At 42.4% G+C, this 27,681-nt stretch overlaps 1 protein-coding gene across 3 annotated transcripts in view; it reads right to left on the minus strand.

The window, feature by feature from the left end:
- Window positions 1-27,681, minus strand: part of MICAL1 (microtubule associated monooxygenase, calponin and LIM domain containing 1) — a 60,187-nt gene that overhangs the window by 16,446 nt on the left and 16,060 nt on the right. For all 3 annotated transcript variants that reach the window (XM_042464193.1, XM_042464191.1, XM_042464192.1), the window contains exons 2-15: window positions 25,648-25,942; window positions 19,008-19,215; window positions 18,068-18,184; window positions 16,794-16,895; window positions 15,325-15,480; window positions 14,459-14,559; window positions 11,950-12,207; window positions 10,610-10,725; window positions 9,627-9,753; window positions 9,157-9,241; window positions 7,338-7,485; window positions 1,740-1,942; window positions 640-749; window positions 350-403 (exon numbers count right to left, since the gene is read on the minus strand). In XM_042464193.1, coding sequence (XP_042320127.1) covers window positions 350-403; window positions 640-749; window positions 1,740-1,942; window positions 7,338-7,485; window positions 9,157-9,241; window positions 9,627-9,753; window positions 10,610-10,725; window positions 11,950-12,207; window positions 14,459-14,559; window positions 15,325-15,480; window positions 16,794-16,895; window positions 18,068-18,184; window positions 19,008-19,215; window positions 25,648-25,911 — 2,049 coding nt within the window. In that variant the 5' untranslated portion in view covers window positions 25,912-25,942. The remainder of the gene's footprint in view (window positions 1-349; window positions 404-639; window positions 750-1,739; window positions 1,943-7,337; window positions 7,486-9,156; window positions 9,242-9,626; window positions 9,754-10,609; window positions 10,726-11,949; window positions 12,208-14,458; window positions 14,560-15,324; window positions 15,481-16,793; window positions 16,896-18,067; window positions 18,185-19,007; window positions 19,216-25,647; window positions 25,943-27,681) is intronic.

The raw sequence follows: 27,681 nt of genomic DNA on the forward strand, positions 1-27,681 counted from the left end.
CTGTGCAGTGGGTTTTCAGGCTCAGAACTTAAGGCTTAGGAATTTTCTATACACATAACTACTACAATTACTGGGTCACAAAAGACATTTTCCTTTATTATTTGGATTTTCAGTAGCAACATATGTATTTCTCCTCTGGACATGAACACATTGCCAGTTTCTCACCCGAAGGGCCAAAACACTAGTCAAAGGCATTTCTGAGGCTGATAGAGATGGTGGAAACTGGATCACAGTAATGCCTGTAAAGTCATGGATTTCTAAGCTCTGCTCACGAACCTCTAAGCTTGAATGAAAGGGATGACTGGCTTTTTCCAAAACCTGTTTCACAGAAGATGACAAGTGAACTCACCCCATGCTCTTGTTTTTTCTTCTTGGTTTGTTCATCCCACATGGAATTCTCCTCCTACAGTCAAAAGTGAAATCTTCAGTACAGCAGTAAACAATGAAGTCCCAAACCCGTATGTTCTCAGAGTAAACTAAGGGATATCCCATGGTGACATCCAAAGGGGAGGGGGTTAGAATAAACTGGGGGGAGATCCAATCAAGTGCCAAAGGGCCACAATCCAATATATGAGATAAAAAGAAAGGTATCATTGGGAATGTGTGCTAATGGATTTAGCGATGGGCAAACAAACTCACCAGGTTCCTTTTACGTGTGAGAGAGAGACTCTTCTGCAGCTTGCTAAGAAACAGGATAGCTCCCTTGGTACCACGGGGTGTCAGGGGTTTAGCTGTTTTCTCCTCAGGTTCTGTAAGAGATTACATAGCATTTCCTCGGTCTAAACCTAATCTCCCCATCCTTTCCCACAGTACAGATATGGAAAAGGATGACTCTTAACAATAATACATCAGTCTCTGCCATAGTAGCCATAACAGGCAATACATGCCTGGAAAGGTCTTCAAAAGAATGGAGAGAGATGGCCTTTGTCACTATACCTTCAGAGAAGAGCTTGACCTATGGTTCCCACAGTCCCCTGACATCCTGGCCACAAACCATGGTGGATGAGCTTCTGGGAGACACAGTCCAAAACCATAACACATCCAAACACTGCTTTGTGGTACCAGGGTCCACAGCTATTTAGTTCTTGTTTGCGTCAAGTTGAGTGCTTTGGAATAATTTACCACCATGCTAAGTGGTGACAGCCAGGTTTTATAGCAGAGGATGAAGTCAGCACCTACTGAGAGACTAGGGGTAGGAGTGGGACTGGTCTTATGGCTGGTCTAACAGCTGAAGGAACTGAGTGTGCTTTCCTCTGATGTAAGCAACTGTAGTATCCATTAATCACTCAAAAATCTTTCACCCACTGGCTTTTTGATCATCTTCAATTCACAACAGCCACCAAATTTTACTTTGAAATAGGACCAAGACAAATTCAAGGAGGATAAGGCTAGCAAGAGCTATGGTGACTACCATCAGCCATAATGACTGTGTAGTGCCTCCAGGATCAGAGGCAGCATACATCTCAATGCTTAGCTAGTGCTCATTAACAGCAGAATGCCATAAGAGTCAATAGGAGACAGAATTAGATAGGCCTTTGATTTGACCCAGACAGACACTTCTTATGCTTATTTATAAAGACCCTGATTTCTCTCTTCTTCTCCATACCCCATCCCTTGTCTCTTTAGTAAGGACTATGTCCTTTGGGCCAGGGATGAATCTACCATTCTGGCTGCAAAAAATCTAGCACGCTGTCAGTTCTATGTTTAAATGTTAAATGGCCAAACTCAAAACTGGATACCTTGAGAGTCTCTAACTGGAGAGTTCTTGAAAGCATCATAAAACTGGCTCAGGTAGGTGATCAAGCCAAGCTGCTCAGGCTCTGACATTGAAGCCATTTCAGTGCTGGAGAGGACTGGAGAGATCCCTAGCTCCTGCTCAGCCACATCTAAGGCCAGCTGGTTGTTTCCAATGGGGTCATTCTGGTTCAGCGAGCTGAAGTCTCTGGAGAGGAAAGTTACACATTAGAGTGACTGACAACATTCAGCTCAAAAATAGAGATATTGCCCAGAATCCTGTCCAGCAGTTAGGAATATGTAACCTAGAGTTACACACTTGTGACTGTTTTGTATTCATTATCCCTACATAGCCCCTAGTTTACCAGGAAGCAGCTGCTGCAACCAAGAGGGATGTTCTCCAATTGCTTGGTAAGCAGATGGCTGCTGTTTATACCTACTCTTCACATCACCAATCTCCAGAACAAGGGGAATAGGATATGATAGTAGCCAATGGGGAGATAGGGTAAGAACGGGAGTGAATGGGGCTGATTGTGAACAAGACAGGAGGAACCCGGAGGAAGATATGAAGTGAGTTAAGGTCTGGTCCTTGGGAGAGATGGGAGCAAAGACATGACACCCAGTGGTCTTCTCACTCTTTTTATCTATTTGGTGTCCCCTGTGATTGCTCTCTTGTGCTAGGACTTTCCAACACATCTTGAAATACTTGGTTCAGTCATAATTTGTTCAGACAAAAGGGGGAATACAGCCCCTTCACACCCACACAGATTTGAAACCATACACATGTATGGAGTGTGGAAAGTGCTGCAATGATTATGTAACATATACTAAACATCAAAGAAGCCACACAGGGGAGAAACCCTATAAATCGATGGAATTAGGAAAGAGCTTCAGTCAGAGTGGAAATCTATAGTTACATGAAAGAACCTACACAGGGGAGAAGCCACATACAGTTGGCCCTCCACATTTATTGGGTTTCGGGGCACAGGATCCCCACAAAAATGGGAAAACTGTATCTTTTTCAATTATTATCCATTTAAAAAATATTGTAAGCTGCCTTGAATCCTGTTTGGGAGAAAGGTGGGATATAAATTCAATAAATAAGTGTTGCAGGGGCCTTCTGCTTGTCACACCAGAAATCACTCATAGGAGCAGTTGTAAATGGCACTCAGCTGCTTCCCAAGTGACAAGAGAACAGACCCCTGTCAGTCACAGTGGCTGTTTCCTAGTACACAGTGGCTGTTTCCTATGGCCAGAGTGGGGAATGAGACAGAATTCAATGTGTTATACTCTGACTACAGTGATTATGCATATGTAAAGGCCATACAGGACTCTGGCCATCATTTTCTCCCATCAAGCCATCAAGTGTCACTTGCAGCAGTCAGTCATTCAACTTGCAGTCAAAGAGGTAGAGAAAAAGTGCAGGACCTGAATCTGTTGAGACAACAACAACTTTTGGCTCATCTTTTCTCTATAATGTGGCAACAGATTCCATCTGATCTCAGAAGCTAAGTAGGATCAGCATGGTCAATATGCAGGACTGTGAGGGAATGCCAGGTACTGTAGGCAATATTTCAGAGGAAGGCAAAGGCAAACCACTGGAGTACTCATTGCCTTAGAAAACCCAATGAAATTCATGGGCCAACCATAATGCAACAGGCAATTTATACATTATATAACATTACCTGGTGCCTGAATTCCCAGCTCCCCACCATTCTTCCCTCCTGGTAAGCCTGAACACAGGGATGATCTGGACTTTTTCATGAATATGCAAACTACTCTGGAAACATCTTTGTTTTTTTTTCCTTTAAGTCCAAGGTAAAATAATGTTTTAAACAGCCCTGGAAAATTTTTGTGAGAAAGTATGGAATATGCATTATATGATATAGGTAGACATTGAAGACAAGCAGGCATGAGACCTGTTTTTAGGCGATCCATGCTACCAGTAGCATGGGACGAAGCCATCCAAAATTGCCTTTGTAAACTGTCTTTATGTTAGTTCAGATATGTGTGTTCATAATTATATATACATGTATTATTTAACCAAGAAAGGAATCAGAAGGTGAATTGTGTGACAGCTGCTTTTAAAGAGGATTGCACAGCAATCCCAGCACATGACAAGTCATTTGTAGACCAGCTAGCATTTTAAGGCATCAGCAAGCAACTATGCAAATCCATTTTGATGGGGTTTTTTTAAAACACAGCACAGCTTCCAGTAACTGGACACCCGCCAGCTCTTCTTCCCCTAAGAGGACTTGGCTCCTACTCCATTTTACTTGATGGGGAGAAAGGAAAATTATTCTGCCTCATTTGGTCACCAATAATGAGTAAACAATATGCTGTGATCTTCCTATCAAGATCTGGCAGCCAGGACTGCAAAGCAACTATCCCACATTTGAGGAGTTCTTGACTCTAGGGATTAACAGGAGAAGGCAATAGGTTGCACATTAGAAGCTCATGCTCACACTTCAATTTTGTACAAGAGCACTGAACTATGGTGGCATAATTTCCACTTGAGTTCCAGCTTTGGGATATAGTCAGTGTATAAACAATGATAACAATAACATGTTTATGATAGATAACTGAAAGCAAACTATGGGCAAATTTTTTCCGTGTCTGCCCCAATTTGTCCCAGGCAGTGTCTACACAGGCCAAATAGCACATCCTCTCCCTTGTCCTCACAACAATCAGTCTGGACAATGCAGGGCCCAAACCCCAGTTCTGGTGTTAACTGTCCAGACAATGTCCAGCCAATTCAGCATCAATCCCATGATATGCCACCCTTAACATGAATTTTTTTCAAATGTCACCTTTTGCTCCAGATCTTCCCAGAAGATTTGGAGCCCTCTAGCGCGATACCAGATGGCTGTTTATAACACATCCTGCTATGCTGCCCTCCACCACTGCCACTGGCATGAGTTGCTCCTTCTGAGGTCAGAATGAAATGCCATGCCATGTCATCTATGCTGGGCACCTCATTTCTGACCTCAAAGGGAGCGACTTATGCCAGTGGCAGCAGCTGGTAGCACAGTGAGATGTATGTGCAAACAACTGACCAGTGTCACTCCAAAGTGACCAGGTAAGAGGGGAATTTCAGGGCATATTCAGGGCCAGAATACTCTGGATTGTTCCCAGAGTATTCTGCCCCATGCACACACAGCCCCTGATCTCTGTGACAGTGGAGTCCCTAGGATTGGTGTCACCCAGTGAAGTAACTCACTGACCTCCTCCCATTTCACACTGTACAGAATCCTTAGGAATGCTTTTAGGCATTAATGTTACTGGTAAATCATAATTCTATATACCACTGAATGTACAGCGTGCCCGCATTTTATGCGGGTGCGCCATACACGGCTTTCAGCATATGCCAGAAGAGCCCGTCGCACACCTCGAAAGAATTAATGGGCCATGTGCCCCACTCCTGCGCACCACGGGCGCAAGCCCCATTAGTTCCTATGGGGCTTCAGTATACGCTGATTTCCCCTTACATGGAGGGATCCGGAATGGATCCCCGCGTAAGGGGAGGACACACTGTAAAGTGAATAGTTGTGACATAAACAACTAGCAAAATTAAAAAATATACCTTGAAATTACAATATCATATGCACAACCTAAATGTATTTACATACACATACTGAAAATTTGGTTAAAATGTGATGTTTTTAAAGAAAATGTAAAAATAATATCTTTTTTTAAAAAACATTAAAAATTATTTTTTTAAAAAATTAAAATTTTGAAATTTTAATTTTAAAAAATCTGGAACCTCTTCTATCTCCTCCCACTGAGCTTCAGCTTACTCTCAGCATCTCTTAAATCATTTTTAAAGGAAGCAGGTAAATGCCACAGCCCATTCCTGCCAAAAGGTAGATGTTTGAGGAGCCGTGGTGTCACCTCCCCTTAGGGTGTTACCTAGCGTGGTCCACACCCCACTAGTCACGCCACTGCCCCATGGGCCCTTTTCTGAAGTAGGAACTATAATGCAGTAGAAAAAGATCCACTCTGTCTACAATAGTGGTAGCACCATGTTGTACAGTGCCCCCTTTCCTTACACGGGGGAATCTGCTCCGGACCCCCCCCCTCCCGCATTAAAAAAAAAGGTATGTTGAAGCCCCATTAGAAGTACTTCTTCCAGGCGCGCCAAGGCTTCTTACGGCACAGGCTTCCAGCATATAACGCTGGTGCACTGTACTTTCTCAAAAATACTGATCAGTACTGAGCATCTCAGAACTGAAGCAAATCATCAAGACAGTCACAGAGACCTGCTAGGCCTACTAGGTCTGTGGTTCAAGCTTAGACTAATGCATACATTTACATTTATCATTTGATCACTCAAGTATTAAATGGTCATCTGTATCTGTGCATGACCTGCTGCAGATCAGACTCCACTGACAAAACCTGCATTTTACTATATACCTCCTTGTGTACTTTTTAGAAAACACATGTTCAGGTGCTGTACAGGCATGTATAAACTAGTTCTTTAAAATTATATAATACAAACAATTTGCTGAAGAAGAATCAGTCCCTCTTCCTGGACAAGACACATTATGCGTGTGTATATGAATTAGTCATCATTCAGAAAATGCACTCAGCAGGAAAACAAGTTGAACTGCTCCTGGCTTTCACTCTCACCACCCTGGTCAGCGGAAGAACAACCAGTTTGACCAGTAGCTCTGAGAATTGGCTGAAGATGTCTTCCAATCTTCTCTGCAGTCTGCTGGTTCTTGTTCAGCTCTCAAGACACCAGTCAACACAGTAGTCTTCTTATATAAAAGATCTACTTTTATTCTACTATATACACTATGCACAAAACAATTCACTACTCACAAAACTCACACTACTATACTTCTCAATACCCACGCTACTATACTCCTCTATACCCACAAAAAGTATTGCTATACATTATAGCTTATATAGACATTTGTCTCTCCATTCATTATACAGTTGCCACCTCCTGGGCGTGTACATACATTATGATTGACATACCATACTTGGCTCAATCTAGGCCTCACATTGCATCATACATTACTGTCCACTCAATGACTCTCAGGTGATATCAATTTGCACCTTTTCACTTTGTCATTGCCTCATATGTCCTTGGCTTTCAGGACCTTCTAATTACATTACTTACAACACCTGTGTGACAATTCAATAACTTTTGCTGTGTCATGTTTCTTTCAAATACATTCATATACATATTATATTTCTTGTGACTATATATCCCATGTGGCTTTTTCCTGACATTACTACCCCAAAGAAGCTATGCTGAGATGTAGAGTGGACAGCTATTAGTCAAAATCAAATGAAAAACTTTTGGATTGCAATTGCTAGAATATCCCCTAGCTAGGGGAACCTGGCTGATACTGACCAAAGAAGTAATTTTTCTAAGTTTTGGCTGAAATGCTTATGCCTTACAACCTTATAACATGCAAAGGTGACCCAACCACAACACCCTGATGATTTGACTTGTATGTGCTTCAGGCAGGGAGTGGAGTATTACATAGCTCTCTCCCATACTTTCACAGAGTTTGCCTTTAACATACAATCAGCATTTACTGTTGTTAGCAAGGATTCTTTCCCTTCAACTTTCCCCAAGGGACACTCACAGAAGGTCTGGCCGGAAGCGGTGTATGAGGGCACACAGGGCCAGGCCATTCTTCCAAGAGTGTGTGAAGTCCTCAACCTTGATGCTGTGGTAACTTGCTGTGTTAGCTTGACACCAGCTCAGGAGTTCTTCATAGGCTCTGCTGGCATCTAGGGGAAGGGGGACATTTCATGGGGAAAAGAGAAAAAGAGCAGAGAGCTAAGATCATGGTAGGACACAGAAATTGGCAAAAGAGCCTTTATATCACATCCTTAGGACATTTTCAACTACAAGACTTAGTTATTGTTAGCTAAATATAACACACTTCACTCTTTCGCTGAGCTCAAGGTGGCTTGCATAGTTCTCTTCATTCCTACTTTACTTTCACAACAACCCCTGTGAGGTAGGCCAGGCCAGAAGAAAGTGACTGGCCCAAGGCTACTCAGTGAGATTCATGGTTCAGTGGGGATTACATTGCAGATCTTTCTAACTTCAGTCCAGTTTAATAATCCAGGGATGGAAATAGTGCAGCCCTCCAGATGTTGTAACTCTCAGTATTCCTAACCACTGCCTGTGCTGCCTGGGTGCTGGACGTTATAGTTCAACAACATCCAGGCAGCTGCACAATTCCAAACTCTCACCTCCTGCAACTAATCACTGCAATACACTGGCTCTCAATTTCTGCATTATAGTCTAAGGACTTCTGCAAACTAGGATTTAATCATCTAACCTCCTTTTTCTTTCCGACAACAGGAAAAAAAAGTGGATCATTGCCAAGAGACAAGGTAGACTCTGAGCTTCAAAGCTTTCTTTCTTTCTTTTATTGGTTTACAATTCCTCAAACGTCTCAGCCAACAAAGCCAATGACTATGCTGGGTGGTGGATTCTAGGAGCGGTAGTCCAAATGGTAACTTTTCATGCTGGGTATGCTGTTGCACTATAGATCCAGCTCAACCCAAAGCTCTAGTTTGCTTGCTGAAGACATGGAACCCTTTCACAAGCTCTGTACTGCTCACAACTACTACTAGAAAAACACGCAAAGGGATCTTTTAGACCTTTTGAAACTAACTGAGAGAATGACATTTGGCAGCATAAGCTTTCATAGTCTACTTCATCAGATGCATGGAGTAGACCTAGTCTACAAAAGCTTATGCTACCAACTTCTCACTTTGTCTCAAAGGGGCTACAAGACCCCTTTGTATTCTGATCAAGACTAACACAGCTGTGTCTTTGTATTCTACAATGAGAGCCACTCTGATTGTCTTGCTACAGAAGAGCGGGATATAAATATTTTTATTTTCTAGAAAAGCAGTTCTTCAAGAAAGACAGAGATAAAATAGACACAGTATGTAACAGTGGCACACATCTTGGTCTAATAGGTAGCAGGCTCTACCCATATATCTGTTGTTCAGATACAAAGCAGAAGTAATAGAGAGGATGGCACTCAGAACAGAAAGAGTAAATGAACCAGTGAGTGGACACTGCAGGGAAGATGTCAGCTTTACATAAGGGAAACTTTCTAATGTACAGGTTGTTAGACAGTAACCTCAGGAAGTGAGGCTTCTCCTCCACTGAGGCTGGACAGTCATATCTCAGGGATGCTGGAACTGCAACCTGCATGGGGAGTGTGTGCACTGGAGTTGGACTGAGTGACTTCCAATATTACTTCCAACTCTACAGTTCTGTGATCTACATCCAATGAAGGCTTGGCATGGTCACAGAGAAATCAAGAAGCCATTACACCTAAGGGAAGGGAGAATATGGAATACAAATGAATAGGAGGCCTACTTTCAGATAGATCTATGCAACCAGTAGCCAGGGAGGAAGCCACTCAGACTTGCCTTTATAGACTATCTCCAGACTGTCCAGACTTCTCCTCTTCTTCTGGTCCATTTCAATTTCTCCTGTCACATACAGGTTGCGGACCTGAAAGAAGATGCATGCAGTTGGTATTGCTTCTCTCATGTTGTATATAGAATAAAAACAAGGAACTGAGGGTCAATTGGTGTGGCCCTCATCTTTTCAGACTGGAAAATACACCACACCCTATTTCTTAGCTGGGAGCAGAACAAGAACATATTCAGAACATATTGTTCTGCAGCCCTTATCATCAGTGTCCTTAAACATTTCTGTTACTTGCTGGAATATGGATCGTGGAGTTGCAGAATTAGTGGGATGTCAATGTTTAAAAAGTTGCAAAAGAGAAGGTGAAGCAAAGAGAAGAATCAGCTAACTGTCAGGGAGCCAGATCTGCTCTTACTACTACCACGACTGCCTCCCCCCTGCCCCCCACCATAGGTCCCTTGAATACCTGAGAGGCCTTGATAGCTTGAAGGTTGATGTTTGGGTATCGTGTGATGGGGTCAATGCTATACTGATTGATGTTCTTGTTGGTGTTGTCAGGTGACGTCTGTGACAGCCTCTGATATAAGCTTTCTCTGGCGGAGGAAGGAAGCAGGAATATCCCCCTCTTAGTTCCTTAGCAGTGCTTAAGATTCAAATACAGTCAGCTTTCATAATTTAGATGACTCCAGGCAAAAAAGTAAGATCACTCTCCCATACCATACGTTTTTCGCTTTCCTGACAAAAGTCCCTCTTCTCCCACCTTGCCTGGCTCTGTAGGGGTGAAGCTAAGGAGCAACACTGATTTCTCTTGGATACATACACCTTCCTGCAGCTTCAATAGAGAATCCTGCCTCCCTTTCTTTCTATCTTCTGGTCCTCTTGGCCACTGCTACACACTGGTGAGAACTTCTGAGACTATGGTCCGAAACAGACGGACAGAAAGGAGCACCAAGACGCCGCCCCTTTCTGCCCCACATGGAGACAGCAGCAACCAAACGCTGCGGCCTCCAGGAGCCCTAAATACTTCTTAGGGTGCGTGCACGGTGCCATTAGCACCATTACATGCGCTGATGACAGCATGGCATGGCACCATTTGGATGCTGCGCTGCGCATATGTCATCATGGCGGCCCCATGCAGATGGTGCGGTAGGGCTTGGGAGTGTGCGGTCACTTTGTGCTCCCGAGCCCTAATGTTGGCCCCAGTATGGTGCTTGTTGCCCGTTTGTATCAGACTTATGTGTTTTCGAAGAGGCACAGAAGAAAGGGCTGCTCCTTTCTGTTCATTTGTCCATCTCTAACAGTTTTTCACTTTGTGGTGGGTTTGCAGGCAATACTAGTCCAGTACAAGGTTGCCATTCTTTCTACATTCTTAACTAACAACAGATGATATCTACCTATCCCACAACCCAACACTATTGACAGAGAATTTCCCTTCTCAAGGGCACTTACCTCTCTGCTAGCACATCCAGAGAGGGTATCCCTGAGGCCCACCTTTTTACCATCCAGGCAGCATCAAAAGCAGCCAGGAATCCTCTGCCCACTCCAGTGCCTAAGGGCCAGAACGGCTAAAGAGTGGAAGAAACATAAAATGAGGAAAGATTTGTGGCCAGTTAGAAAAATGATTCTACCACAAAACATGGTGTAGTGGTTTGAGTGTTAGAGTCTGCAATACTAGGGTTCAAATTCCTGCTCAGTCATAGAAACTCAGTGGGTGACCTTAGACAAGTTTCACTCTCTCAGCCTAAAAGGAAAACAGTAGCAAGCCTCCTCTGTAGAAATCATGCCAAGAAAACCCTAAGATAGGGTTGCAATAAGTAGAAGTCTGATCTACATAACAACAATAGGAAAAATAGCCCTATAGGCACATATTGGCCTGAAGCTCAACAGACAATGAAATTAGACAGAAAAAACTCAGAAACTGGAGTTCTAGGATTAATATGGCAGTTGTAGTCTTTTTTTGGGAGTCTCTCTGTGCACAGCATGTATTTGGGAAATGTTGGCACTAAATGGGGCCCATTCCCTTGCATGTATCAGCTGGTAAGACAGCAGAGTGGAGTTGTATGAGTGCAAAAGACAAAATTCCAGGTAGGGCACAATGCATTTCCCAGCTGCTGGATGATCATTGAAGCTAAACAAACTGTAGGAGTGGGTATACAATCCCTCAGCAAAATGATACTCTAAGGCCATATATGGGAAATGAGATGAACCACACTCAGAAAAATCTCAGTTGTGTTCCTGCAACTGTACTAAATTAGAGGACAACACATGTTTGAAGGCTCTTCCTTCACAAAGTGAAAAATGTTATATCTTAGGCTTCTCTAATAGTAGTGTATTTAAGATGTGTCTGTTGAAACAGAGAGGTAGCATGGTGTAGTGGTTTGAGTGTTGGACTATGACTCTGGAGACTGTTCTCCAGAGCCTTCAAAAGCCACTGGGTGACCTTGGGCAAGTCACACTCTCTTAGTCTCAGAAGGAAGCAAAGGCAAATCCCCTCTGATCCTGCCAAGAAAACCCTGTGATAGGTTTCATCTTAAGGTCGCTATAAGTCAGAAATGACTTGAAAGCACACAACAACAACAACAACAACAACAACAACGTGTTCAGTAATGCAATCTGTTGTGGTTCAGTCTCAGAAAAGTGTGCCATGTGAACATACCATTTGGTTCTAATGGAAAGATAACTGAAGAAGAGCTCCAGTCAAGAATGCTCAAAATGTACACAGCTTCCATCATTTAAAAAAGCCCCTGTTCTTAATACAGTTATTCTGGTATTATTAAGGATGTGCTCACCTCCACAAGGCAGTCTCCTACCAATCCAATGAGCAGCTTTTTGCCATTACAGTCACGCACCAGAGCTGCATTGTCTGAGCGGCTCATGCAGGTAAAGTCAAACATGTCAACGTCAGGTTGGTCGCGATGATTCAGTGCAAACTGCAAATTGGGGAGCTGGTAGTTGGTGGAGAAGTTAGCAGCTTCCTTGGCATAAGCAAGAAGAGCTTCTGGATTTACATTCTCTGGAGACAGCAAACTCTCTATGTCCAGCTTATCCTAGAGATGGATACACACCATGATATCTTCCACAGTAACAATCCTTCATCCACACTGGGATGTTAACTTTTAACTTGAGGGTGGATTGTTGTAATACTGTAAATAGTTTAATTCTATTTTAGTGTTCACTTTTTGTATGTTTTTCATTGTACAGTTGGTTCCTTTCTTCCCTGGGCTTGCCATCCATAGATGGCCACGTCAGTGTGGTTGCATGCATGTCGTGCCTCCATTGAGGACAGCAGGACTTGAGGTCCAGCAGAATTTGCTATCTGTGGGGGAGTCCAAAACCGAATCCCCCCAGATCCAAAGAGCTGACTGTACACTCATCCCTCCATATTTGCGGCTTTGATATTTGCGGCTTTGATTATAATTAATAATAATAATAATAATAAAGATTTATTTCTAGCCCGCCCAATCACAAAGAATCCGGGCGGGTTACAACAGTAAAATACATCAAGTTACAATAGAGTTTTAAAAAAAAAAAACCCTAGACCCATCCCCCCCCCCATTCCCAGTACTAAAACAGAATTAAACAGTAACAGTATAACAACATTAAAAACATTAAAGACATTAAACAAAAAAATAGGCAGAAAGATAGGCGGGGAAGAATAGACAGATGAGGGGACAAATATCTCTATGTCTGGGGAGGGTAACTAAGTTGGAAAGGTCTGCCGGAAGAGATCCGTCTTGAGTGCTTTCTTAAAAGCTGTCAGAGTGGAAATATGATGGATCTCCTCCAGCAGGTCGTTCCATAGTTTTGGAGCAGTAGTAGAAAAGGTCCTCTGGGAAACTGATGTTAGCCTAGATTTTTTTGGCTGTAGTAGATTTCTTCCAGAGGACCTTAGTGTGCGGGACGGACAATAGGAAAGAAGGCGTTCCCTCAAGTACTTTGGGCCCAAGCCATGTAGGGTTTTTTTGCGGATTTGATTAATATGTTCTCTCTAGGAATATCTAGGTCCTCCAGTGCAACTCTATGGTCAAGTTTAACTAAAAGTTGAACTGAAAGATCTAGAGATTCCTAGAGAGAATCCTCTACTAGGCATTTGTAGCTCCTCCACTGAAGTTTTATGGTCAGTGTCTGTCGGACGTTGACCAAAGTTGTATTGCAGGACCTAGAAAGGTGTCCTTTCAGGTAAAAACATGGTGTTTTTGTTATTTGTGGTTTTCCCATATTCACGGAGGTCTTGTGCCCCTAACCTTAGCGAATATGGAGGGACAAGTGTACTTGAAATTGTGAGCTGCTCTGAGCCCAACTGGGGTGGGTGGGGGTGGGATACAATTATTATACTTGTGGAATTCTACAATGCTCCCAGGGTATTTGTGGAGACAGAGGGCTCAAAGGCAGAAAATCAACATATAATAAGCATCAGAACCTTGCTTATAACAGGGGTTCTGATGTGTACTCACAAGCAAAAAGTGTTCAATATCCACATGACTAGAGAAAAAGCATCCTGATCAAGATGCATCTAATTTGATTTGTTGTATCTTCAATTTTGTCTCTTCTCACATCATTGTCTATTCCAAGCACCACCCATATTCTGATACTATTTAGAACCCAGGTTCTAAATGTTATTCCTCTATCACAGCTAGGTCTTGGAGAAATTTTATTTGTTACACTAATCTATAATGTGAATGCTTTTTAGCAACAATTTGTACAATCAGTGGGAACAAGTGGATATGTTTTTCTTGGAGTATAGTCCTTTAAACTGCACTGTGTGGGGTGGGGGAAGAGACAGAGAGAATCATGTAGACACACACACACACATACACACAGAGAGAGCTGAATAGTCTCTTGTAGAAAATAATTTCTGCACAATAATAGCTATCATGAGAAAGTTGTTCAGAATAAAGCCTTCTCCACTAGATGCTATATTCTGTGTGACTTGTCTTGACTCCTACTCATGGGGAAACGCTGAAAACCAGAACCAACCATTCCAGGGCAAAGTCTTCTTTCTGATACTGTTAACTTACATAAACCAGTTCACACAACCTCCTTTTCCTCCCCTTAAGTTTGAAATTTATGCAGAAGCACATGTTGCAGTTTGTGTATATCAGCCACCCAAAAGTGAAACTCACTGGTATGCCATTTCTTAAAACACTGAAAAGACCGAAAAGACCAAAGAAGTGGTGTAAATCACCACTCTAAACCTGAAAGGACATTTCATCTTCAAAGCAGGTGAATTCAAAAGATGGCCTGGAGTCTCCACATCTTTCATGGGGTACTTGCTGGAGCATCCATTCTCTCACATACCTTTAAGATGACTCCCTTCTTCAGCAGACTCTGCTTTTTTGCTGTCATGACAAAGTAGTGGGTGTCATCTTTATAGTAGACAATGTTTTCCAAGTCAATACCTGGCATTGTTGAAAGACAAATGAAGGATTAGATGACAGAAGGCTATCAATAGCTACTCATCAGGACAGCTATATGCTGCCTTCAGAATCAGAAGTTGCAGGCATTGTGGGCTTCCTAAGAGGCAACAAGTGAGAAACAGTATGCTAGGTTAAATGGGCCTTCTACCTAATCCATCATTGCAGTTCCTATCCTTTTAAGCTACAAATAAATATCTAACAAAGCAATCCAAATATTGTCTCCAGAAAACTGGACCCAGTTTAAAATTGAAGACCATTCTGTTCAGGGCAGCGTTCCCAGGCATTGCATAATTGTCACTTGCTATTTGATGTTCTTTTGTTGTCTGTTTTATTGAATCATTTCCTGTATTGCTATGTATTTTATATGTATTATCCTACTAGAGATGCCCCTTCCCCACCCCCACTCCCTTTGTGTCGTGTCTTTCTAGATTGTAAGCCTGAGGGCAGGGAACCGTCCAATTAAAAAGATTGTATGTACAGCGCTGTGTAAATTTACTGCGCTTTATAAATGAAGGTTAATAATAATAATAACAATATATTCTGCTTCTGTTATTATTCATAAAAATTAAAAGGAACCAGGACGATAAGGAGACTGGTCAAAGGAGAAAGAGACAAGCTGATTTTCATCTATATGTTGGCTGGAGCCCCCTGTTTTGGCTCATTAGAAACCATAGAATTACACAGCATTGAAGGCACATAGAGAAACGGCTATCATTAATTGTAGACTCGGAAACAGAAAGCTCAGACCTGTTTTGTTATAGAGGTTTTGGAAGAATTTCTGGTTGTAGATGCGAGCTACTCCACTGATCTCAGCCACCTCCACCTCAGCTCGGCTGTGATTGTTAACAAAGTTGGTGGTTATGCCTATGGCCAACTTCCCACGAGTCTCCTTCCTCTTGAAGCCTAGGGATAAACATACAAGAGAATCTCCCATCAGTCCAGATGAGGAGGACTGACACTCCAGGAAAGAGCCACAAAAAGAATGGTGGACAAAGTAAAGGTATATACCCAAAATGGGGCCAGTTCCATCAGCTGCAATATGGTTCCAACTAGTCTCACTATTACTGTACCTTCAGTAGTAAAGGAACCAACCAACACTCCAAATCCTAAGAATTTCAGGATCCCTCCAGTGGGCTGTCTCTATAAAGAGCCATGTTAAATGTCTTTAGTTTCCTTGCATGACTTGTAAGCTCTCCACAGAGAGACATTTTTGCTGCTGTCTAGGAGTTTGCATCTGGATAGTTTTTTGAAGCTATATTTTAGCAAGCATCTATCTGCTGTCATTATTTTCAGTGCTATTGCTGATATTTTATGCTAATTTAATAATCTGGAATTTTATTCTGGCATTGTTGCATTTTGTTGTTGAATATGTAAGCTAGGTTGCAATGGTATACACCCTAAAAAGTTATCAGCTCTAAATAGTAGATTTAGGAGAAAATTCAAAATCATGGTAGAAAAGTGACTATCCCAGGTCCTTACAATCAGCCTCTGACAGAATGGTCCCAGTAAACTTTATTACACAAAGGCTGGGCCATCCCTCATATCTAGGGAAATGTAGAAAAAGCCTGGAGAATATTCTGAGAATAATGTGGGAAATGAAATGAAAGATGAGGTAGTGGGAGTAGGTCCTTTTGCAGTTACACAGACCAGTTATGAATATGGTCTGGATGAGCACCAACAAATGATCTAACCCTACAGATGCTATCCTCTCCCCCTGCTTTCCCTCTCAGTGCCTCAAGGCAAGTCGCCTTTCAGATTTCTTTTATGATCCAAACTATTGAGCTCAGTGGTTCATGCTGCTTTGCAAGCCATAAAATGACAGAGCAAAGCCAGACTAGACAATTGCTCTTGTTATCATACAGCAAGGCCTCTTTGGAATTCATAATAAGATTCACCCTTAGTTTGGGTTGCTACAGGTGATCATATTCCCCTGAATGTTTCCACATCATCACAAGGCCAAAGATGAAGGCTCACAGCACTTGCTTCTCCCAGACCAATGCTGAGACTGCATTTACTTTAGCCTTACATTATTATTGGGAAGAAAACTGAAACTATCTTATGCTCTACTAAAAACACACAAATCTATAAATAAAAATAAAATCTCTCAAATACTCCTCAAATCCTGCCTCTTTGACTTTTTAAGAAAATTCCACCTCACATCTTCCTCAAGCATTCTTGAAGATTGACTTAACTGTAGGCTTTTAACAACATCTTACCTTCTGGCACAAACCTGCCACCACCAGCAGAGATGAGGACATCAAATTCATACTTGCTCAGGGGAGAGGAGCTGGGATGTAATATAGCTCTCCAGCCACTGACTGCAATGAGAAATTGGAATCAATATCCTTGCTGTAAAGACTGTCAAATCTACTCCCTTCCTCAAACATATACATTTATAAAGCAAGTAGAAATGGGCTGTATTCAATAAAAGATTCCAGGCAGGCAGGACTCTGTTCAAGGCTGTTTTGGTTACTGCTGAGGACACTGTAGTATCCTGCTCTGAAATTCAAGAATAGCATTGATCTACTTGCCTAGACAACTCTCTAGCTGGGACATTGCTTGCAGATGGACTACTCACAGCCATCAATCAAAATAGAAAATTCACGAAAACACAGCTGTCCTTAACTTGACTGTTGTGAGTAATGTCAAAGATTAGGAACTTTAGAGGGGAGAGGCGACAAGAGCTTCTTTCCTTCTAGCTTTGTTTGTATGACATAGGTCCAAAACATATTGCAAAAATAATCCAGCTGAGTCATCTTCAACTGCTCTGGCTCAATGCTAGGGAATCCTGGGAACTGTGGTTTTGTGAGACATTTAGTTTTCTCTGTCACAAAGCTACAATAAACTACAATTCCCAGGATTCCCTTGCACTGAGCCAGGGCAGTTAAAGCAGTCTCAAACTGTATTATTGCTACAGTGTGTTTTGGACCACAGAAAGAAAAACTGAACATGGGTAGAAGGTACAGAAAATAAACTCTTCCCTGAAATAGCTTTTCACTATTATAGTTCTGAATGATTTTGCCAAGTATAAATTTGAACTTATTTTGCCCCTACGCAATGACATGACAACATAACATTTGAGACACAAAAAGATACATTCTACTTAACTCATTGGCCTACAACTCCCATCAACCTTGCCAGAATGGCCAATGGTAAAGCACTTTGGTAGTTACAGGGGAAAGGTTTCTGACCCTGGTTGCAGCCATAATTGTTTCAACAATATTTGCTTTCTGCAGGTTATACTCAAGTGGCAGCAAAATCAGTCACTTCTCAGCAAGGCAGAAGAGAAGCTGACACTCATATGGGGGGTGGGGTGGGGGAGTTTCCCAGGTTATGTAACAGGGGTCCCTGTGCCCTAGAAGGAAGCTCTTAATTTTGAAGAAAATTATTAACGCTTCCCTCTACATATACATGTAACAAGGAAAAGGCCCTGGATCAGATGCATTGTCTTTAAAGACTTGCAGAGGGAATGGTCTCTGGAAGTTCTTACCCTGTTCACTAGAACTGGCTGATGGTGGAACAAGTCCTTTAAACTGCACATTGGTGTGAATCTGAACTCCCAGGAGTAAGGCAACTTTCAGCAGGATCAGCTGCAATTGACGGATACCTGTAGTGGGGGGCATGGAATAACCAGAGTTGTACTAGTTAACACACACATCCACACACATTTTCAAGCTTCTTTTAAGCAATCAAAGCAATTAAAGCAGGGCTAGGCAACTTGTGCCCTCCATAGCCAGCACAGCTGAAGGCAAGACATGATAGCAATACCAGTCCAACAACAACTGAAGGGCCTCACCCTTTAAATGCAGCTCTGCCACTCTAGCCATCTACTTTCCAGTTTCATAAAGCCCCATATCTTGAGCTCCCTGTAATAAACATGGGCTGAGATCCTACATGTTCCCACAGCTTCACAGATGCAATTCCATGTCCTCCTACCACCTGTCGGCTTTCAGGTCCCAGCAAGAGCTTTGCTCTTCATTCTTACTGGTGAGGAAGGGAGAGATAATTCAGATCATAGAGAAGCTGCTGGTGGAGAAGTGAGGGTCACTCTCAAATGGCGTGTTTCCCTTCTTTACCTTCCCCAGGAACTGAGAACAGCCAGATTTTCATTGTCAGAACTGCCTCTCCCCTCCTTTTTCTTCCCTCTGGGAAACGCAATGAAGGTTGCTGGTCCTTCAAAAGCACCGGCATTTATTGCTGACTTTCCCCATTTTACGTACTTTATCAAATACCTAACTGGGACCTCCGAAACCCAATGCTGACTACTAGCTCCCTTGAATTGGTATTGCTAGTTCCCTCTCAATAGCATATTCTCCAGGCTATTGCTAACTAAAGCTTGGTAATGTTACAAAAACCCTGATTTCCTCAGCCAGATTGACCCTCTCACTGACATAGATGATACCTTTGTCAATCCTTCCTGTCATACTTACTGATGTGATCCAAGGAGCCTGTGCAGAAATGGCCATAAAATTTCTTGGCTCCTAGTCCCCGCAGGTCTTGAATGGTGAAAGGCCAAAGGTGCAGCACATTGTTTCGGGAAAATGCATCTCTCTTCTCCACCACCACTACCTGGGCTCCCAGGAAGGCCAGTTCAATTGCGGAACGCAGACCACAGGGCCCTGCCCCAATGATCAGGCACTGGAAAAAAAATGGTAAACTGGGTGGTCACTTTGGAAACAAAAGACACAGGAGATTATCAGATGGAGGGTGGGAGCGAAGCGCATCCTAATCCCATCCGTAACAGCAATTGCGTGAAAGACTTTCTTGACATGCCGATCCTGTCATAAACCTGTCAGTGAAGTGGAACTGCATTAACAAGTTCTTCCATTAATGTAAAATGAACAGCAAGGATGGGACAGTTCCACCTCACTGATGGGACAATGACAGGAACTGCACAATGTTATATAAAAGTCTTTCACACGATCACTGTCATTTACGTTTCCTGGATGGTACGTCTGGGTCAGCGCTACGTCATCTGAAAGTCCTTCCCGCAATCGCACAGGAAGGACAGGACAAGGACATCCCATCCCCATCCGATAATGCTTACAGTGAACACATTCAGGAATTACCAGGTCTTTGGCTTCTGGTTGCTGGCATACAGTGCAGAGTTGACCCTATTTGGTCAGCTGTCAGCTTAACCAGGACTGAGCAGCATTACATCAAAACAGCCACAGTATGGCTGGGGAGAAGGATAAAGGAAAGCCCAGGAGTCTCTCTGCAACTGAATACCCTTCTCTTTGTGGGAAACAAGAATATTTGAAATAGGGCACTAATTATAACAAGGGTAGTATTCATGCAGCCATCCCAGAGGGTGTTGGAATCCAGTTCCCATCAGCCCTAGCAAACACAGGCAATGGTGAGTAATGCTGTCAGTTGCAGTCCAACCACACATCTGGAAGACCATGTAATTTCCATCCCAAATTCTAACAATGGCCCTTCCCAGATATTGTGTGTATGTATGTGTGTGACAACTGCATAGTTAACAACTTTGCTGTTGTAAGGCAGGGTTGGGGAATACTTGCCTCTCTAGATGTTTGGACTTAGAACTCCCACAGTCTGTTACCACGGGCCATATTGTGTGAGACTGATGTGAAATGCAATTGCCCTGCCATTTAATTATTTCTATTAAGATTTTTGAATCCTCTATAAAATGTGATTGCATGAATGCCACTGGTTTCTATTCTTATGACAAAAGTGCTGACTTTTGTCATAAGAATTTCCTCTTCATCATGTTTCTGTTACTTGGTAAAAATTTAGAAACCATCCCACCTCCCTCTTTTTCTAAATATAGTGTCCTCTCAAACCACTGCAATGACTGTATGCTTCCTCTGTTTTTTTTAAACTGTCAGAACAAAGAACATAAGCATGGCTAGCCCACACAAAATGTATCAGCATTTTCTTCCTATAAAATAGTCATTCTCTCACATGAGTAGACAACTGATGTTTGAAGCAGTCACTTTACACATCTGGTCCTAGAGAACATGCTTTAAAAAGCCCACAAAGGGTTTTTGGTGGTGGAGGGTGAGCTCTTGGGTCCATTCACACTACAAAATTAAAGCACTGTGATTTTACTTTAATTGTCATGGTTTGATTCTATGGAATTCTGGGACTGGTGGTTTGGTGAGAAACTAGAGGACTCTGCCTCAGAATTATAAATGCCCCTCCCTATACTGTACTGAAAATCCCAGGATTCCATTGAACAAAACCATGGCAGTTAAAGTGGAATCATAGCACTATAATTCTGTAGTGTGAATGAGCTCCTTGTCTCCTTTTTCAGATTTCTTTCAGTAGTGTTTCAGCTTCCCGAACACTAAAATGCCCTTTTCTTATTCCAGTTGTTTCATCTTTCAATTTACTTTCCTTTCTCTGTATAATTAATATTATTCATTTATTTTCTTCATGAATGTGGATATTACCCACTGTTCTGCATCAAATGTTGACGTTTCAAGGCACAAGGTGGTTTAACAATGGAGGCCTCTCTTCTCCATCTTGATATTACACCCAACAAGTCACAACAGATACAGTATGAGACATTTTGTCAGGCCATTCCAAGAGCTGTTTCATACTTCTTAATTCGGCTCTTAGGGCTTGCAGACATATATTTAAGGCTTATCTTGACAATCACTTCAAAGCACATCCATATGCATTCTAGCTTACGTGAGATAACTCTCCTGGTCATTTCATATTCAAAGGCATTACATTCAAGTCCATACATGGAGGAGGCAAGTAACGCTTGAAAACTTTCTAAATGATATAGGGTTGTTGTTGTTGTTTGGGGGGAAGATTTGTGTTGCTCTCCACCACCAGCCCTGCTTTTTTTAATTAAAAAAAATGCTAATTGTCTTCCTTTCCAACCCTCTTTCAGCCGTGCCACCCTGCCTCAACCAGTGATATTAGCTCTTTTCACACTTGGATTGGTTATTTTATCCCAGCTGGAAGCACCACGTAAACTGATGCACCTGAAGAAGTAGGCTCAAGTCTATGAAAGCTCATGCTACCAACTTCTATCTTTCAGTTAGTCTCAAGGGGGCTGCAAGATCCCTTTGCATACATGTAAACTGATGACAGTAACTCAAAATAACAAAGCAGTACACAAGCAGGAGAGCTCAGCCAACAAAATGTGGATGTGCATAAGAATAAATCATCTAATTGCTTTCAAGAAAGAGGGTAATGAAGCTCAGAGGTGGTTGGTGGCTGCCATGACAAAACTGTGGTGATTCTGTGTCTGATTTTATTCCAAATTGTAAAGGAGCTATCTAAGGTGCTAAGCCCAACCCCACTCAAAAACAGGTTCAGCACCTTGAATTAGTCTCTTAAAATGCAGATGGAAACCCAGAACGGATTCACTAACCAGGAAGCCACAGACCTGTAAAGTAGAAGTCCCATGGCAGCAGCATTCTAGCTAAAAGCCAAACCAAGAGCCAAATGATACCTTTTTCTTTCAGAGTCTCAAAGGTGCTACAAGATCTCGCTACACAAGGGCCAAATGATACATTACAGAGTGATTCTACTGGAAATCAGTAGGATCCACCTAAGTGTTGACTCACCACCCAATCTTTCACTCAGTGAGACTACCAGTAAAATTACGATTGTGGAGGTTTAAATACAGGGTTTTCATTTCAGTGTCTCTCTCACAGGCCTGATGCAAAGGCTGAAATTCCAAGAGACAATTTGCCAATAGGAGAGAAATGCTTAACTTTTCCCCAAATAGCAAACAAACTTGTGACTAAACTGACTAAATCAATAGGATCCACCTAAGTGTTGACTCACCATTCAGTCTTTCACTCAACGGGACTACCAGTAAGATTAAAATTGTATGGGTGCTGGGGTGTATGCCTTCAAGTTGTCTGACAATTTACAGCAACTCCGTGGCAAGGAGTTTTCAGAAGTGCTTTTGCCCGTTCCTTCCCCTGAAATACAGGTACAGCCCACAAGACCTAGTATTCACTGGCAGTCTCCCTTCCAAGTACAACCCGGGGCTGACCTTACCTAGCTTCTAACATCAAATGGGATATGGTACCTTTAGGGTATTTAGCCTCTTGTTGCTGCTGCTGTGTCCCTTCAAGTTGTTTCTGACTTATGATAACCCTGAGGCAACTCTACTATGGGGTTTTCTTGGCAAGATTTATTCAGAGGAGGTTTGCCTTTGCCTTCTCCTGAGGTTCAGGGAATATGGATTTTTTTTCAGACAAGGGTAATTGGAAGTATAATCCAATGGCAATCCAAATGCAATCATAGGGTTTAACATTATTAGTTTAACGTTATTGTGTGATAGACTACCACATGCAATTTTGGGCAATGGGAAGTCAGTCTGAACGCAATCATGGGGTTTCACGTTATTGCGTGATAAACTATCACATGCAATTTTGGGCAATGGCAAGCTATTTTCGGGCAATGGAAAGTCAGTTCGAATGCAATTCGAATTCACGTAAATTCGCTGAACTAGCAAATTCACGTGAATGCGTTCTGGCCCCACTTTCTTTTCATTAGAAATTAAGAGAAATTCCTCCCATGTGATAAATTCCTATGACTTGCCTTTAGATCATGTGAAAGCATCTTGGTCTTCCCTCTTCACCCAGCCTTGCTGGGCTCTAAAATTTGAAGCCTGGCTAGAGGAGAAATTACCTGCAAGATCATGATTTTCGGGTAGCAGAGCTCAAATTGTTCATTTTAGGATTCAGATAGCTGCCCTGGCTGGGAGATTCTGGGAGTTATAGTCCAAAAAGTAATTTTCCTAGGCTCTGGAAGGGAGCTGTGCACAGGAAGCACACGAGAGTAGTGGATAAAAACCTTACAACAGTAAGGAGGAAGTGTATTTTTGAACTATCAGTATATTTGAAAATGAGTTTAAGTACAGTGGAAACTCGCCTTATGCAGGGGATCTGTTCCGGACCCTCCCACGTAAGGCGAATTCCGCCTATGCTCGAGCCCCATTCAGTTGAATGGGGCTCGTGCATGTGGCGGTGCGGTGGTGCTGCAGTGCGTGCGCACCCCACTCATTTGAATGGGATATGCCGCCCTGCACACTCCCCATGGCTTGAGCACGTACGCTCAAGTCTGCATATAGCGCGCCTGCGTATAACATGGCCGCACTGTACTACCATTAACAATGTGCATTGTCTTTTAAAACTGTGAGACTGGAAGAAGCTACTAATGTATGTAAACAAGGAACCAGGAAGCAGTAATAAAGCATTACTGCAATAAACACTGGGATACAAGGGACTAAGTTGAGTCCCCCCCCGCCCCCCGTTTTGCTCCACAGCAATAGAGCAAGTTATTAACTAGGAGGTAGAGCACCACCAACCTGTCTGAAGCTGTTACAGTGTACATGCAATGCTCTTGTTGAAACAGCTTCATTGGCTACTGATTTGTTTCCAGTCACAATTCAAAGTGCTGATCATCATCTATAAAACCCTATATGGCTTAGGTCCAGACTACATGAAAGGCTGAATCTCTCTATATCAGGGGAGAGCAAAAGTGCAAGGTGAAGGTCACACATGTCTCTGGGGCCAATTTTTTTTTGTGGCCATCAGGTCCCCCCAGAGCTCAAAGAAATCTTCTGTTATAACTTTTGCCTCCAAATGCCCTATAGAGTTTGTGGGGGCATTTTGGCCATGAACTACTTTAACCCTGAAAAGGATTCTCTCTTGGGCCTAAAAGATGGTAAAAATGCCCCCCACAGCCCTAGAGGGTATTGAGAGGCATTTAGGGGCAAAAATTGGGTTTTCGTACAATGCGGGGTGCACCCCCCAGGTCTCCTAGGGAGGCTAACGCTTCCCCAGCCTCTCACAGTTGCCCATCTCTACATTATGTAAACCTACCCAAATCCTAAGACCCTCGGGGAGGGCTTTATCTCAGACCCACCACTGTTAAATGCCTGAATGTATATTGTACTGTGTTGCTATATGCATTCTCGTTCTATTAAATTGGATAGAATCATGGACGTAAACACATGCCACCATTAAAAAGATCTGAAACATTGGAAATGAAGATTTATCCCAGAAATATGTAAAGAATTTCCTGGACTGAGAGGATGACCAAGGAAGAAGATATAAAGGGAGAGTGTGTGTGTGTGTACGTGCCTGCATGCATGCTTTCAAGCTGCCTGTCAACTTATGGTGACCCCATGAATTTAATAGCAATTTTAAAGGCAATTATTAATTGCTTAGAGGTGGTTTGCCATTACCTTCCTCTGAGATATATAGGTTTATCGCACAGGGCTCCTGGCACGCCAATGGAACGGTACAAAAGAGTTTGGGAAGTGAACGGAACAGGTGGGGAACGTATTTTACTGCACACCAAAACGCCACTGAAAGTCTCCATTCCGTTCTGTTCCGTTCCCCATCCATCCCAGAGGAGACGATTTTTGAGAACTGTTCTCTGGAACAGATGGGGAACGGAATGGGGAGTTCTGGCAGTGTTCTGGTGTGAGATAAAAAGCATCCTCCACCTGTTCCGTTCCCTTCCCAGCCCCCTTTGTACTGTTCCATCTGCATGCCAGGAGCCCTGTGTGATAAACCTAAGTCTACAGCACCTGACATTCCTTGGCAGCCTCCAATCCAAATACTAACCTTCCAAAATCAGACAGGATCTGGTGCCTTCAGGGTATTTAGGATCATTAAAAGATTGTATACAAACCAAGAAATGATAAAAATAAAAGATACAGAACTATCAATTTATTTTTCTCATTTAATGACAAATGAAAATTAGGGATTGTAATACCTGGTTAAATAAATGGATAAAATAAATGGGAAAATAAGTGCAGGAAGGAGAAAAATGTCTTGGCTGAAATCTTATCTTTGTTTAAACTGGTTACATACAAAGAAAATTGAGCCATGATGAGGTCCACTCTCCAATAAGAAAGGAATTTTAAAAAGCAGCAGAAGGAACAATTTTTTATTTGGAAACAAAAAAAAATGTGATGAATGTGACAGATTTAATACATCAGAGGTCCACAAGGTGGACACAATTGACAATGTGGACACATGTTATCCAGAGGCTGCATATTCCCCACCCCTGAAGACAACCTTTCTCTAGTTGTAGCATGGCAACCATGGTCTGCCTCCTTACCTTGGTGTTGGCACAGGCTGTCCCCTGATCATAGTCTCTGTGTCCAGCTTTTTTGTCTAGCTTAGTCCACAAAGCCTTGGCACTCCAATAGTTGAGACAAGACTTGAGTTTGTGGTAAAACTGGAGCTGACCTGTGTGCTCCAGGCCCAGATGCCTACACAGTGCTCCAAAACTGTCCAACACCTCTTTGCACCGCTTGGCATGGAGAAAGGCATCAAAGAGGGAGTGAGACAGATTGGTTTGCTCTTCATCCTGTTGGCTCATCCTTCTGGGAATTCAGAGTCAAGAATGATGCCTACAAAAGAAAGAAGGATGTAAAAAATAAAGCATCAGCAATTGTTATGCTTTGGGAAAATCAGGAACTTAGATCTGCAGTACCAGACCTGACCATTTGGTGTAGGCCTTTGCCACCAACTGCATCTCACATTTGAGGGAAGGCAGTGGATAGCACATCCCTAAATTCCTTTGCTCCTTGTACTGTACTATTAAGACCCCACTCAATACAATCTCTGCAATTCTCAATATAGGGGGAGGTCATGCCTAGGTGCACATGAGTGGTTGGCAAGAATGATGCAAGATCATTTCTGTCTCCTCTGAGTTGATCTACATCTGCAGAGAAAGCACATGATGCAGACCTCTTAAGACTACACCACTTCAGAATGTAGGTGATGGAATTGGTTTGAATATTGTTGTATTTAAGGCATACACAAACATGAATTTCCAGAGGTTGAAAAAAAAGTCAAGAACATTTTTTCTCAGATGTGCATGTTTCACATGCAAGAAGTGCTATTGCTGTTTTATGTAAGCATTCAACTATGCAAACCCCATCTGCATTTGAAATATTCCAAGCAGGACTATGCCATGGTTTCATTGAATAGATGGGCACTGAAGCTGATTGAGCTGCAAAGTAGAATGCTATCTCCCACTCCTTCAATAATGCAGGAGCCAATGAAGTTCTTCTTACTTTGTCATTTATTAGTAGTTCATTGAATGACTAATATTCTCAGGCTATTTGTCAAAAAAAACCTTTGCTTCTCAAGGTCCTTTAATGCCTTTGGGCTCCCATGTGCCTCTTTTTCATTTGGGCTGAGCTTAAGAGCTCTTTCATAGCAAAATATTCATCTTGTATTCTTGTTGCTATTACACAGGATCATGTGTTGTTTTCTTTTTCATGATGTGGCCTATTATAGTATGGTAGTTAATTGACTGACATATGAATCAGAGTCACTATGGGAGTGTTTCAAAAACCTTGGGATGAAGCCATGGACAAGTTATATATGACATTCTGATTCATCATCAGAATAGGCAGAGCAGCCACAAGGGGGGAATGGTGTTCTTTAGTCTTTTAGCCTAAGCTATTGTCTCAGGAAGCAAAGGAACATACAAAAGCTTCAGTGCAGAGATAAGAACCTGAGATCTAATTATCCTGAGCTTTAGTTCAGGTAGTGACAAAATGCTTTGGCCAGTCCATTAAACTCAGCTAAGAACAAAATTATTTTTCTTGGTATTCCAACCTGCTCTGATGTTTTTGTTGTGGGCCTTGACGTTGACTCAGACTTACTGTGACCTTATCCTGAGGTTTTTAAAGTAAGATTCATTCAGAGGATGTTTCCAACTACCTTCGTCTTAGGCTGAGAGTGCGACTTTCCCACGGTTACTTGGTGGATTTCCATGGCTGAGCATGGATTGCAACACTGCCTAGTTCAACACTCAGACCACTACTCTACCTTGGCTCTTGTAATCTGCAATTAGGATTGTCTGGACCATTCCAGAGCTTGGGAAAATTCCCTTTTTTACTATAGTTGCCAGAATCCACAGTCAGCCATGCTGACCAGGAATTCTGAGAGCTATAGTTATAAAGGTAAGATTTCCAAGCTCTAGGCCAAACTTTACATGATGTTAATTGTGTTTGGGAGCAGGCAAAATTGAGGAAGAGAGCAGGAGACAGAAGCACTGCACCAGTGCCCCAACCAAAGTGCAGAAGTACATGTGGTTCCTTAGAACATCACACATCAGAAATCTTCCATCTCTGTA

Source organism: Sceloporus undulatus, chromosome 4, assembly GCF_019175285.1.
Source record: "Sceloporus undulatus isolate JIND9_A2432 ecotype Alabama chromosome 4, SceUnd_v1.1, whole genome shotgun sequence".
Lineage (NCBI taxonomy): Eukaryota > Metazoa > Chordata > Lepidosauria > Squamata > Phrynosomatidae > Sceloporus > Sceloporus undulatus.